Raw genomic sequence first — 13,405 nt, 5'->3', positions numbered from 1 at the left:
TACAATCCCTGCCCCTTCACACACCAACATTATAGGAAAGACAGACAGGTGTGATGTTTAAAAAGTAGGAAGTGCAAAAACCTCAGAATAAACTTCAAATTGAATACCCTGAAGTTTCATGAATGGCTCACTATCTTGTCTTTCTTTTCTCATTTCATCAGAGACAGGAGTAAATTTCAATACACTCTGGCATTTGGAAACTGCAGGACCTGGGTCATTTTTACCCTCATTGCTCTGACATCTTTGGCTATATGCAGGGCTGGGAATAAAGAAAGAGTAGGTATTTCCAAGGATACAGTGTCAATGAACATATGTTGCCTAAAAGCCTTTAGCTCTGATTTTGATGAACAAGCAAAAATCAGATTGCCATGTGAAAAGGGGAAAAAAAAAGTCATTTTCAAGCTTAAACATGCATACTCACAGAGCACACAATATTTTCAGAATATATTGCATGCTGAAAGAATGTTGGTTTTTTGTTATTGTTGTTGTTATTGTCTTTCTTTTTAGAGGCATCATTGACAATATCATTCAAAGTATCAATAAAAGGCAACTTTTGCATTTGGCTGAAATGCTCACAAATTATCTTTATAAATACCTTTGCCGGGTCAGAATTTTTGATGTAGGGTTCCGCACAGTGTGTGATGTTTCCTTGGAGAACCTTTTCAATTCTTGCAACCAGGTAAATTTCAGGATGTGGATTCGTCACTGAGAAAATTCCCTGGAAAAAAATTCCTTCCGTTAGATTTTTCTTTAATGCAATCTCATGCATACAGTTGCTTGGTTAGTGATTTCTAGCAGTGTGTTTGGCACAGAATATTGATATTCAACATAGGATCATGTCCAGGGCCCTAGTAAGAGATAGCATTTTCATTCATACAGTTTTCAAAGGTCCTGATTGATGTTTCTTTCAATCTAGATTTTCAATTTTGTCATCAGTCTCACGTCTATTAGTCCCCAAAGTGTAGGTGTCACCCTGACTGCTTAGCCTCTTGTGTATGGCGGTGTATGCAAGGTGCATCCTTAGGCCTCATCAATACAATGTGTATTGTTTGGCTTAAAGCAGCATGTGCTAAAATAGCATGCATTTCTGAAGTGGGACAGTTCATGCATTTTTAAAGGTAGCTGCCTGTAACTCCAGTGCAATTCACTCACCTTTAGCTAGTATTAAAGGTAGCCAAGAAGGATGAAAATACTTTACTGTTCTTCATAGAATAAAAACTAAATCATCCTATAGAAAACACTCCTTTGCTGCAGCAGAAGAGCTCTGGTGCTCCAAAAACTCCTTTTGTCCCAAAACACTTTGTTTTAGGGACTAATGTAGATGCTACCAAGTTCCATGGGGAACAACTATACCATCTCGTGTCCAGCTCCGCTCTTTCCAAATATAATATATTCCAAATAGCCCATTAGGTGGTGATGTCTGTTGCTTAAAGGAACATCACACAAGTGAATTCGAATGGAAAAATCCATCGTCGGGACTCTACCAAGTTTTATTTTGTCTGCTTGGTATATTACCAACTGTGTTAAGATAGTGTGTTCCAGTTTTCAAAGCATTTCAGACCCATGAGCTCATCTGTTGCAGACAGAACTCTCTGAGGTAGACAGGAAAGAAGAGAAAACTGAGTAGAGGACACCAAGTAATCCCCCCCAAATCCAAATGGCGTCTAAGAGTCCTGGCTTATGGCTGATTCACCTTCAGATTCCCAAGCAGCAAGGATGGAAGAAAGTGGTTAAAAGTTGTCCGAGGAATCAAATTTACTGGGTTCATATTCTGGCCCCACTATTTATGGGTTTAGATAAAGTCACATCCTCTGTATAGCTCAGATTTCCCATCTATGAAATGGGCTATGAAAAGAAGAATAGCTATTTTGTAATCTTCTTGAGTGGATTCAATGAAGTAATGCACATTAGGTAAGTGGTTACCAGAGTAACCAACATCTCAAGGTCACAGAACCCGATTTTTGGTTCTGCCAGCAGCATGCTGCATGGGCTATGAGATGCAGCTGGCAGAGTGCTGGAGCAACCCACAGAAAGTATGCTGAACAGTGCTTTTGAGCACAATCTCAGGCTTCCGATTGTCACATAACTGTGCTCGATAGCTTTTGTGCACCCTCCCCCTTAGTCTTTGGGAAGATCCCCTGGAGAAGGGAATGGCAAGCCACTCCAGTATTCTTGCCTGGGGAAATTCCATGGACAGAGGAGCCTGGCAAGCTATAGTCGATGGGGTACAAAGAATTTGACATGATTGAGCCACTAACATTTTTCACTTTTTTTTCTCGTCTTCATCAAAACCTTCAAACACAGGCACTACGATACACACTTCTTACAGATTAAGAAACTGAGGCATAGGGAGGTTCGTGCAGTGAGTAAGTGGGTGACGATTGCAGTCAGGGCTTCCAGACAATACAGCCCAGGCTACAGAGCCGCTCAGCCTATCAACACAGGCTCCCATTGTCTCACCTGATAAAGCTGGATGAGAAGAGCAACGCTGCTGACTGCCGCAACTAACATTCACTGAGCACCTTCTGTGCCCAGTACTCCAGCCATTTCCCAGCACTGATGTCAGAAACGAACATGACCGTGTCAAAGGATTTGACAATTTGATCAGAGGAAGCCGCTTTGACTATATGATCCCCGTGACTACTGCTCTCACTAGCAGCCCCACTGTACTGAGCAAATTTGGCGGGTTGGCACAGGGCCGAGTGCTTTCTGGGATGGGGGACCTTAGACACAGGAGAATGCTGAACAGAGATGCTCACTGTTCAACTAACCAGGATCCCGAGGTAGGGGGACACTCTCTGAGGCAGCTCTGCCTTTTGCCCCTTAGCTTCCAGCTCTTCCCCACTCCTCAGAACACAGGGGCGTAGCTAGAGAACACCCTGGAATCCCAGGTGGCCTGGGAGTCTGGCTCTTCAGGACAAGGCCCTCCTTTCCCACCAAGGAGGCATGGCACTGCCTGCCTCTCTTCAGGGTGACTGTCACCCACGTCACTGCCCCCTCCCTCCAAGGAACGGGCCAGGTGTCCCCACTCCAGTTCCCAGTGGTCAGCCCCCCAGGGTGCGGCAGGGCACGTGAAAGCAGTGCCCTTTTGCACTAGCTCCACACCTGCTGACCCCCGATGGGGAGCACACAAACAGACTCCCAAGAGTCAGCACCTCCCCCACGACCCCACTCTAGGTCATCTTGAGAGACCCAGGGCACTGAGCTCTGTCCGGGCACTTGGGAAGGAACTGTCAGGCAGCTGAGAGTGAAGTGATTGGTCACAAGAGCTGTTTGGTGTCAGGAAGGTAGAACTACTCGATGGGCTCAGCTTCTTCCTTTCCCTGTGGTCACCTGTTGCTCCTCAGGAAGCAACTACAGAGAAAGACTCTCCAAGCAGCAGATGGGGAGAGCCTAGAATAACCCCCAAGCGCCACCATCCACCAAGCCCTGGGAGGGGGTGGCCTCTTCCTGTAGATCCTGCTGCCGCTGGAACAGCCTTGCTGTAGGGGTGGGGTCTTCACACTTTCCACGAGTGCCAGGGAAGCGCCGTGTCCCTCTCTAGGGTGACAGGGAAGCAGAACGGCAGGAGCAGAGGGGCAGGAAGGGGGAAGCTGCACTCTGGGGCCTGTTTGAGCCTGATTCAGGTCCTGTTCCTCACCACAGTAGCTCTGGGACCTTGAATGAGTCACCTGGTTGCTCCGTGCCTGTTTCCTCATCTGTAAAATGGGGATAGGAATAGGCCCTATCTACTTTACTAGGATGTGGTAAGAATAAAATGACTTCATACAAGGAGTTCCCTGGTGGTCCAGTGGCTAAGACCCCACACTCCCAATGAAGGGGACCCAGGTTCAACTGCTACAACTAAAGATCCCACATCCCACATGCTAAGACCTGGCACAGCTAAATAAATATTAAGAAAAAATAAATGACTTCATACGGATAAAGTACCTAGAGGAAGAATGAAAAAAATATTGCTGGAAAAAAAAATCAGTGAGCTCAGATTAGTGTTCAGATCTGCTAATATTATCTCTCCCTGTACAGTACTGCATCCTAGTCCTAAACGGAAGAAGTGGAAGAAAAAGACTTCTTCAAAAGGAAATGTTCAACTATTTGAAGTAAATGACCACTTCCTAATATCTTTACTGGATCTGGGAAAAGAGTGCAAAACGATCAAGCCATTTGAGGCTACTTCCATTCATTCTCACCTCTGCAGCTCTCATCTACTCCTTTGAAACCTCCCTGAGGTCCCACAACTTCTGTCCCATCTTCTAAGTCAACTTTCAACCCCTGAAGCCTCCTCACATTTCAAACCCCTCCACTCCCATTGTGTTATACATCAGTTCAGTTCAGTTCAGTTGCTCAGTCATGTCTAGCCCTTTGTGACCTCATGACCTGCAGCACGCCAAGCTTCCCTGTCCATCACCAACTCCCGGAGTTTACTCAAACTTTACTGATGTCTGTTGAGTCGGTGCTACCATCCAACCATCTCATCTTCCCGCCCTCAATCTTTCCCAGAATCAGGGTCTTTTCAAATGAGTCAGTTCTTCACATCAGGTGGCCAAAGTATTGGAGTTTCAGTTTCAGCATCAGTCCTTCCAATGAATACTCAGGACAGATTTCCTTTAGGATGGACTGGTTGGATCTCCTTGCAGTCCAAGGGACTCTCGAGTCTTCTCCAACACCACAGTTCAAAAGCAGCAATTCTTCGGCCCTAGGTTTTCTTTATAGTCCAACTCTCACATCCATAGATGTCTACTGGAAAAATCATAGCCTTGACTAGACAGATTTTGTTGGCAAAATGATGTCTCTGCTTTTTAATATGGTGTCTATGTTGGTCATAACTTTTCTTCTAAGGTGCAAGGGTCTTTCAATTATATGGCTGCAGTCACCATCTGCAGTGATTTTGGAGCCTCCCAAAATAAAGTCTGACACTATTTCCACTGTTTCCCCATCTATTTCCCATGAAGTGATGAGACCAGATGCCATGATCTTAGTTTTCTGAATGTTGATTTTAAGCCAACTTTTTCACTCTCCTCTTTCACTTTCATCAAGAGACTCTTTAGTAGTTCTTCACTTTCTGCCATAAGGGTGGTGTCATCTGCATATCTGGCGTTATTGATATTTCTCCCAGCAATCTTGATTCCAGCCCGTGCTTCATCCAGCCCAGCGTTTCTCATGATGTACCCTGCATATAAGTTAAATAAGCAAGGTGACAATATACAGCCTTGACGTACTCCTTTTCCTATTTGCAACCTATCTGTTGCTCCATGTCCAGTTCTAACTGTTGCTTCCTGATCTGCATACAGGTTTCTCACGAGGCAGGTCAGGTGGTCTGGTATTCCCATCTCTTTCAGAATTTTCCACAGTTTATTGTGATCCACACAGTCAAAGGCTTTGGCATAGTCAATAAAGCAGAAATAGATGTTTTTCTGGAACTCTCTTGCTTTTTCAATGATCCAACAGACATTAGCAATTTGATCTCTGGTTCCTCTGCCTTTTCTAAAACCAGTTTGAACACCTGGAATTTCACAGTTCATGTACTGTTGAAGTCTGGCTTGGAGAATTTTGAGCATTACTTTACTAGCATGTGAGATGAGTGCAATTGTGTGGTTGTTTGAGCATTCTGTGTCATTGCCTTTCTTTGGGATTGGAATGAAAACTGACCTTTTCCAGTCCTGTGGCCACTGCTGAGTTTTCCAAATTTGCTGGCACATTGAGTGCAGCACTTTCACAGCATCATCTTTTAGGATTTTAATTAGCTCAACTGGAATTCCATCACCTCCACTAGCTTTGTTCTTAGTGATGCTTCCTAAGGCCCGCTTGACTTCACATTCCAGGATGTCTGCTCTAGGTGAGCGATCACACCATCATGATTATCTGGGTCCTGAAGATCGTTTTTGTATAGTTCTTCTGTGTATTCTTGCCACCTCTTCTTAATATCTTCTGCTTCTGTTAGGTTCATACCGTTTCTGTCCTTTATTCATCTGTCCTTTATTTATCTGATTCAGACTTGCCCTGAGAGTCCAGGAGATTCTGGCAGAGGTGTAGGTCAGCGATGGCCTTGCTGCAGGGTTGGAGGTACTGAGTGCAGCAGAGCATGCACTGGATCTTTTGAAGGAGGTCACCATTATCTTCATATCTGCACCATAGTTTGGCCCTAGGTAAACAACAAGGAGGGAACACAGCCCCATCCATCAACAGAAAATTGGATTAAAGATTTACTGAGGACGGCCCACCCATCAGAACAAGACCCAATTTCCCCCTCAGTCAGTCTCTCCCATCAGGAAGCTTCCATGAGCCTCTTACCCTTCTCCATCAGAGAGCAGACAGACTGAAAACCACAATCACAGAAAACTAACCAATCTGATCACATGAACCACAGCCTTGTCTACCTCAATGAAACTATGAGCCATGCTGTGTAGGGCCACCCAAGATGGATGGGTCATGGTGGAGAGTTTTGACAAAACGTGGTCCACTGGAGAAAGGAATGGCAAACCACTTCAGTTATTCTTGCCTTGAAAACCCCAAGAACAGTATGAAAAGGCAAAAAGATAGGACACTGAAAGATGAACTCCCCAGGTCAGTAGGTGCCCAATATGCTACTGGAGATCAGTGGAGAAATAACTCCAGAAAGAATGAAGAGATGGAGCCAAAGCAAAAACAATACCCAGCTGTGGATGTGACTGGTGATGGAAGTAAAGTCCGATGCTATAAAGAGCACTATTGCATAGGAACCTGGAATGTTAGGTCCATGAATCAAGGCAAATTGGAAGTGGTCAAACAGGAGAATGTTGACATTTTAGGAATCAGAGAACTAAAATGGACTGGAATGGGTGAATTTAACTCAGATGACCATTATATCTATTACTTTGGGCAAGAATCCCTTAGAAGAAATGCAGTATCCCTCATAGTCAAGAAAAGAGTCTGAAATGCAGTACTTGGATGCAATCTCAAAAATGACAGAATGATCTCTGTCCGTTTCCAAGGCAAACCATTCAATATCACAGTAATCCAAGTCTATGCCCCAACCAGTAATGCTGAAGAAGTTGAAGTTGAACTGTTCTATGAAGACATACAAGACATTCTAGAACTAACATCCAAAAATGATGTCTTTTTCATTATAGGGGACTGGAATGCAAAAATAGGAAGTCAAGAAATACCTGGAGTAACAGGCAAATTTGGCCTAGGAGTACAGAATGAAGCGGGGCAAAGGCTAATAGAGTTCTTTCAAGAGAATGCACTGATCATAGCAAACACCCTCTTCCAACAACACAAGAGAAGACTCTACACATGGACATCACCAGATGGTCAATATCGAAATCAAATTGATTATATTCTTTGCAGCCAAAGATGGAGAAGCTCTATACAGTCAGCAAAAACAAGACTGGGAGTGGACTGTGGCTCAGATCATGCAACTTCTTATTGCCAATTTCAGACTTAAATCGAAGAAAGTAGGGAAAGCCACTAGACCATTCAGGTATGATCTAAATTAAATCCCTTACGATTATACAGTGGAAGTGACAAATAGATTCAAGGGATTAGATCTGATAGATGGAGTGCCTGAAGAACTATGGACAGAGATTCCTGACATTGTACAGGAGACAGTGATCAATATCATCGCTATGAAAAAGAAATGCAAAAAGGCAAAATGGTTGTCTGAGGAGACCTTACAAATAGCTGTGAAAAAAAGAGAAGTGAAAAGCAAAGGAGAAAAGGAAAGATATACCAATTTGAATGCAGAGTTCCAAAGAATAGCAAGGAGAGATAAGAAAGCCTTCCTCAGTGATCAATGTGTTATACATATCACATTTAATTACATTCTGCCTAATTTTGTTGCCTGATGTCTTTCAAACAAACCTAGGTTTAAATCCCGCCTTCACCACTACTGGCTTTGCCATGGTAGGCAGCTTACTTAGCCACCCTGATTTGCAAACCAGTCATAATTATGTTTTACAAGACAATTATGTTTACATGAGACATCAGTGGAAGATTCTAGCACACAAGAGATATTAAAAAAATGTTGATTTTCTTCTGACCTGGGTTATAAATGGCATGACATCTGAAACTACAATTCAAACTTCTTGCGTTGAACAGACAACTGAACACAATGAAGTAAGGCAGCAAATACATCATTGGCTTACAAGGACTTATTTGGAATTGTGTGGAAAATTTTCAACATATAATTCAAAAGCAGGTTCTCAAATACTTATAATACTTTTTTTGCTCAATCTCTCTTTTAGAAGCACAGGCCATCAGAGTGGAATGTTCATATATGTGACAACCACAGTCAAGTAACAACCCAAGGGAATGAGGGGTAACATGGTGAAAAACGACCACAGATCCACAGCCCATAGAGGGGAGTGACAACACATGTCAGGTCCCCTACTATTGGGCAATCTGTATCAATGAGCATAATCTTTGACACCGAAATGCACAATGCTTAAAATTTATTCTAAGGAGATAATACAAATGAGCTACAAGGATGCAATAATGCAGCGTTATTTATGATATGCCATAATTAGAAATATCCTAATAAGCTAAATCACCATATCATTCTTTAATAAGAATGTAACTGATCCAGAGAGTGATATAGGATGATAAACATGATGTTCAATGAATACAGTAGGTATAAAACAGCAGGACTATAATACAGTTTGTAAGAGTACACATAATATATATGTGTTTACATATACACAACGGAAATATTTAGAAAAATGTTAGCCAAAATGTTAATAGTTATCATTTATGGGTGGTGATTTTTTATTTTCTTCTTTAGTACTTTTTGTATTCTTTGAATTTTCTACATAATAATGTATTTATCTTTATAATCAGGAGAAAAAGTAACTTTTTTTTTTTAAATCAGGGAATAACTGTTTTACAATGTTGTCTTGGTTTCTGCTATACAATGCAAATCAGCTATAATTATATATATGTCTCCTTCCTCTAGAGCCTCCCTCCCCACTCCCATAGGTCGTCACAGAGCGCCAGGCTGGGCTCCCTGTGTTACACAGCAGCTTCCCACTAGCTGGCTGTCTTCCACATGATAGTGTATATATGGCAGTGCCACTTTCTCAATTCGTCCCGCCCTCTCCTTCCCCTGCTGCGTCCACAAGTCTGCTCTCTACATCTGCATCTCTACTCCTTCCCTGCAAATGGGTTCATCAGTACTATTTTTCTAGATTCCATATATATATGTGTGTGTTAATCTATGATATTTGTTTTTCTCTTTCTGACTTACTTCATTCTATAGAACAGGCTCCAGGTTCACCCACCTCACTACAACTGACTCAAATTCGTTCCTTTTTATGGCTGAGTAATATTGTATTATATACATGGTTGGTGGGAATGTAGATTGATACAGCCACTATAGAGAACAATATGGACATTCCTTTAAAAACTAGGGATACAACTACCATATGACCCAGCAATCCCACAAATAGGGCATGTATCCTGAGAATACCACAATTCTAAAAGACACGTGCTTCCCTGATGGCTCAGCTGGTAAAGAATCCACCTGCAATGTGGAAGACCTGGGTTCAATCCCTGGGATGGGAAGATCCCCTGGAGAAGGGAAAGGCTACCCCCTGCAGTATTCTGCCCTGGAGAATTCCATGGACTGTACAGTCCATGGGGTCGTAAAGAGTTGGACACAACTGAGCAACTTTCACTTTCTTTTCAAAAGACACATGCACCCAAAGTTCATTGCAGCACTATTTACAATAGCCAGGACATGGAAGGAATAACATTTTTATTTGGGGTAAAATAAATCTCCTTACAGTATGAGCTGCTTTGTTCTGCTGCTTCCTGCTTTAGTTCTCTGCAACACTCTAATTTCCTTTCAGTTGCAAGTCTAGAAGGCAGACTATCAGTTCTGCTCTGCCTAACCTCTTAAGGCCTCTGGTCTGATCAGAGGTCAAAATGCAAGGGAACAGTTCACTCCTTCTAAAGGGGATTCTTTGTATCAGACAGGATGGCTGTGACATAAGAACTCCTTGTGAAAGGAGTGTTTATGCTCCATTAAAGCTACCTACTCGAAATGGGAATGGGAGAGGGAAGGTTATTTTCGGGTCAACTTTTTCTTCAAAGAAAACAGCCTTTCGGGTACTTATTGCCTTGCTCAAAAGTCTGTGCATGAGTCCAGGGGTGTGTCTGTGTCATCTGCATTCCATCTCACAAAATGCTTCCTTTGAGATTCCCATCACGTCCCACTTCACTAGGGTATTATTAGCATATTTGCCGTTTTCCCTTTTATCCCCTCCAACTTCAGTCACCAGAAAAACAACTATACACAGACCCTACAAAAGATGGAATGCCCATGAAAACATTAAAATATTGGCCTGAAACTATGCAAGAACCCAAGGGTCTTTCTGTTTCTTATTCTGAACGTGCTACCAAGGCTAAAAGATTCCTTACCTGCTTTATGTAGCGTAACTGAGATTCAGCAATTCCGTGAATGAAAGACTCAGGTGAAGAACCTCTTGGGGTACCATCAGTAGCTGGTTGGCTTGAAGGGCCCCACAGCATTTCACGGACAGATGGGGGATTCAAGTCTACATGGAAGTCAGCTGAAATCTTACAGTTGTTCTTCACATCAAACAAGGCAAGATTAATAAAAAAGGGTTCAACCTGGGAATGAAAACCATTACATTTTTAAACAATGACTTTTATTTTAGGTGGGATGGGGGAGGGACACAAATTACAGAAAAATTGTTTTTATTCAAGTTTCTGTGATTACAGTTCTTTTCTGAGTTCAACATTCAGCTAAAATTGTATTATGGCTCATTTGCATATGAGAAAGAGCTTTCTAAATAACAGACTCTCAAATTGTAACTTTTGTCCTGTGTAATTTCATAAGTTACAAATTTTTTTAAATGAGTAGAAATCAGAAGCCACACTTAAAGAACATTAATTATTCTATGAATAAATTTTCATGCTCCATAGGCTTATTGAAATTACCTAAAAATAATGCCAATATTACACAGTAGAAATAAATCTTCCCTTTTTCTATATTACAGCTTACTTGATTATACATTTAATAAGAGCTAATATCAGTCAAAATCAAATTACTTGACAAAAGCTTTGCCCCATCAGCAGTTTTGGAAGACATTATTCCTCTCTACAGATGGCATTTGAAAGCTGGTCACAAAGAGAAATTTCATGCCAGATGGCATAAAGATTAACCCTTTACACACCGAGAATCTGCTAGTGCATCTCAGCTACTTCATAAGAGAATAAATCATCACTGGATACTTTTCAAACATAAACTAGAACTCCCTTCCCCCCCGCCCCCGTCAAAAAGGAAACAAAAAAGGTGAACAGAAAATGCAGTCTTTTGGGCGATTTTACATTCATAGTTTCAAGTATTCCTAAGCAGCTCAAATGATCCGTGACAGCTAATAATTAGAATTTTCTGTTCAGAACACAATGAATTCACTCTATGAGAATAGTGAGTGAGACAAACTGAACAGCCTCTGTGTGCCTCCATGGTTTTGGTGTTCCTTATTCATGGCTATGAGTCAATTTCACAGAAGTTATATTCTCTAGTAAAATTTACAAATTTGAGGACTTTCCAGGTTCTGGAGATATGTCCCTCCTGAAGGTCAAGAGCCTACCCACTCTGTCTGCTATTTTGAATAGGTAAGACTTTCATGAATCCTCTCAAGATGAAAACATATTCCTATCCTGGCAAAAGAAAGACAAATAAAATTCTTCCATGTCAAATTTACTGTAACATGTAGCAATGGAATTTTCACCCAGTAAATTAGTTCTCAGCAAAAAACAAAAACAAAAACAATAGTTTCTTTAATGTACTGGTTTAAGGGAGGTAGAAGAAAAAGTCATACATACGTTTGTGAGTGGTCCTTTTGTATTGTCTCCAACTTGACCCAAGATATTGAACATTAAATCATGGCAATTTACCAAGAAACGTTTATTGCACTTTTCCTCAAATGGCTTTATATCAGGTTCAATTCCTGAAAAGTCCAACCTCTAAAAAACAGATAATATGAATCATTTCCCTCCCAAAATAGAATTCACATGAACATAGATCTCTAAGTAAAACTTGCAAAATCTAACAGATCTCTGTCCATTCTTCATTTGAACTCTTAATTTGTTCATTCAATGAGCCTTTGTAGCGTTCTTACACTAAGGTTCAACACTGATATAAATCCCTGCCTCACTCCTGACCATGCTCCTCTGATTTCATCTCCTACCACTCAAGCCTGCCTCCTCCGTTTCAGCTCCACCAGCCTCTTTGGTTATTTTTCCAGCACACCAAGTACACTCCCACCTCAGGACCTTTGAACTTGCTGTTCTGTCAGGAACTCTCTTCCCCCAAGATAGATGCATGGTTTACTCCCTCATTTCACTCAAGTCTCTAATCAATTGGCAGTCCCAAAGAGAGACCTTCCTTAACTCCCTATATAGAATTATATATTCTCTGACAGCCTATACTCCCTTTCCTTAATTAATTTTCTAACATTATTTTTAACATTTACTTCATTATTTATTGTTTGTCCTCCCCACAAAATACTGTGCTCCAGGATGGTAGGAATTTTGTTTCTTTTCTGAGCTGTGCATGAAACAAATTTGACATGAATGGATATGGGAGGCAAGAATAACACCATGGCCTCTAACTTGGAAGATTCAGTAGAAATTCAGTAGATTGTGATGTTATAAACTTAGTTGTGAAATAAAAATGAACAGCATATATAAGGGGAGGGCGAATAGAGACAATGAATTCAGTTTAGGATATGCTGAGTTTGAAAGGATACAAGTAAGCAGTTAGAAAATAGGAAAGGTGTGGGTTGGAGATCTGGATTTCAGAATCAGTGGCAACTAGGGTGAGGAGGATGAGGCTGGAACCCTGGGGACCACCTACATTGAAATGATGGACAGAGGGTGAGGCATGTGCATAGGAAACAAAACCACTGAGCTCAGCTTCTAACAGAGCTGGGGGATGAATCCTGGCTGCCACTGAGGTATATTTTTTAAATTATTGGTACTTCAAAATAAAGTTTAAAAAAAGATACTGAGAGTCAAGAAATTCCTCCCAGCAGGGGAGGAATCTGTCTCCCCCCTCCTCAAAGAAACTCACTGAATCCCCCTTCAGCTCACCCAGCTCAGGCGATGTGAGTTCATCTGTTCATTCTGATTGTCTGAACAGACTCACATTCTGTTCACAAATAGAAGAAAAAGTATAGACTGTGGCACAACTTACTAAACTTTCAATAAGACCAGAGAGAGGGTAGATGGGAAGTGACTGGATGAATCTGAGCAGAACATATTGCCAGTATGGAAAAGTCAAGCCAAGAAACACAAGAATTTTTCTCAATTGCCTGAGTAATTCAAGCCAAAACAGGTATTGTGACTGAAGAGTCTTAGATAATTACAGCTGTTCTGACCTTGCCTGTGTCACTGACAA

At 41.6% G+C, this 13,405-nt stretch overlaps 1 protein-coding gene across 2 annotated transcripts in view; it reads right to left on the bottom strand.

Moving 5' to 3' along the window:
• Positions 1-13,405, bottom strand: part of DOCK11 (dedicator of cytokinesis 11) — a 174,749-nt gene that overhangs the window by 80,730 nt on the left and 80,614 nt on the right. For both annotated transcript variants that reach the window (XM_040265135.1, XM_040265136.1), the window contains exons 11-13: positions 11,830-11,970; positions 10,396-10,608; positions 596-718 (exon numbers count right to left, since the gene is read on the bottom strand). In XM_040265135.1, coding sequence (XP_040121069.1) covers positions 596-718; positions 10,396-10,608; positions 11,830-11,970 — 477 coding nt within the window. The remainder of the gene's footprint in view (positions 1-595; positions 719-10,395; positions 10,609-11,829; positions 11,971-13,405) is intronic.

The sequence above is a fragment of the Oryx dammah genome, unplaced genomic scaffold (assembly GCF_014754425.2).
Source record: "Oryx dammah isolate SB20612 unplaced genomic scaffold, SCBI_Odam_1.1 HiC_scaffold_23, whole genome shotgun sequence".
NCBI classification, from domain to species: domain Eukaryota; kingdom Metazoa; phylum Chordata; class Mammalia; order Artiodactyla; family Bovidae; genus Oryx; species Oryx dammah.
Note: the sequence above shows the minus strand (reverse complement) of the source record. Positions and strands in the feature narration are given on the sequence as shown.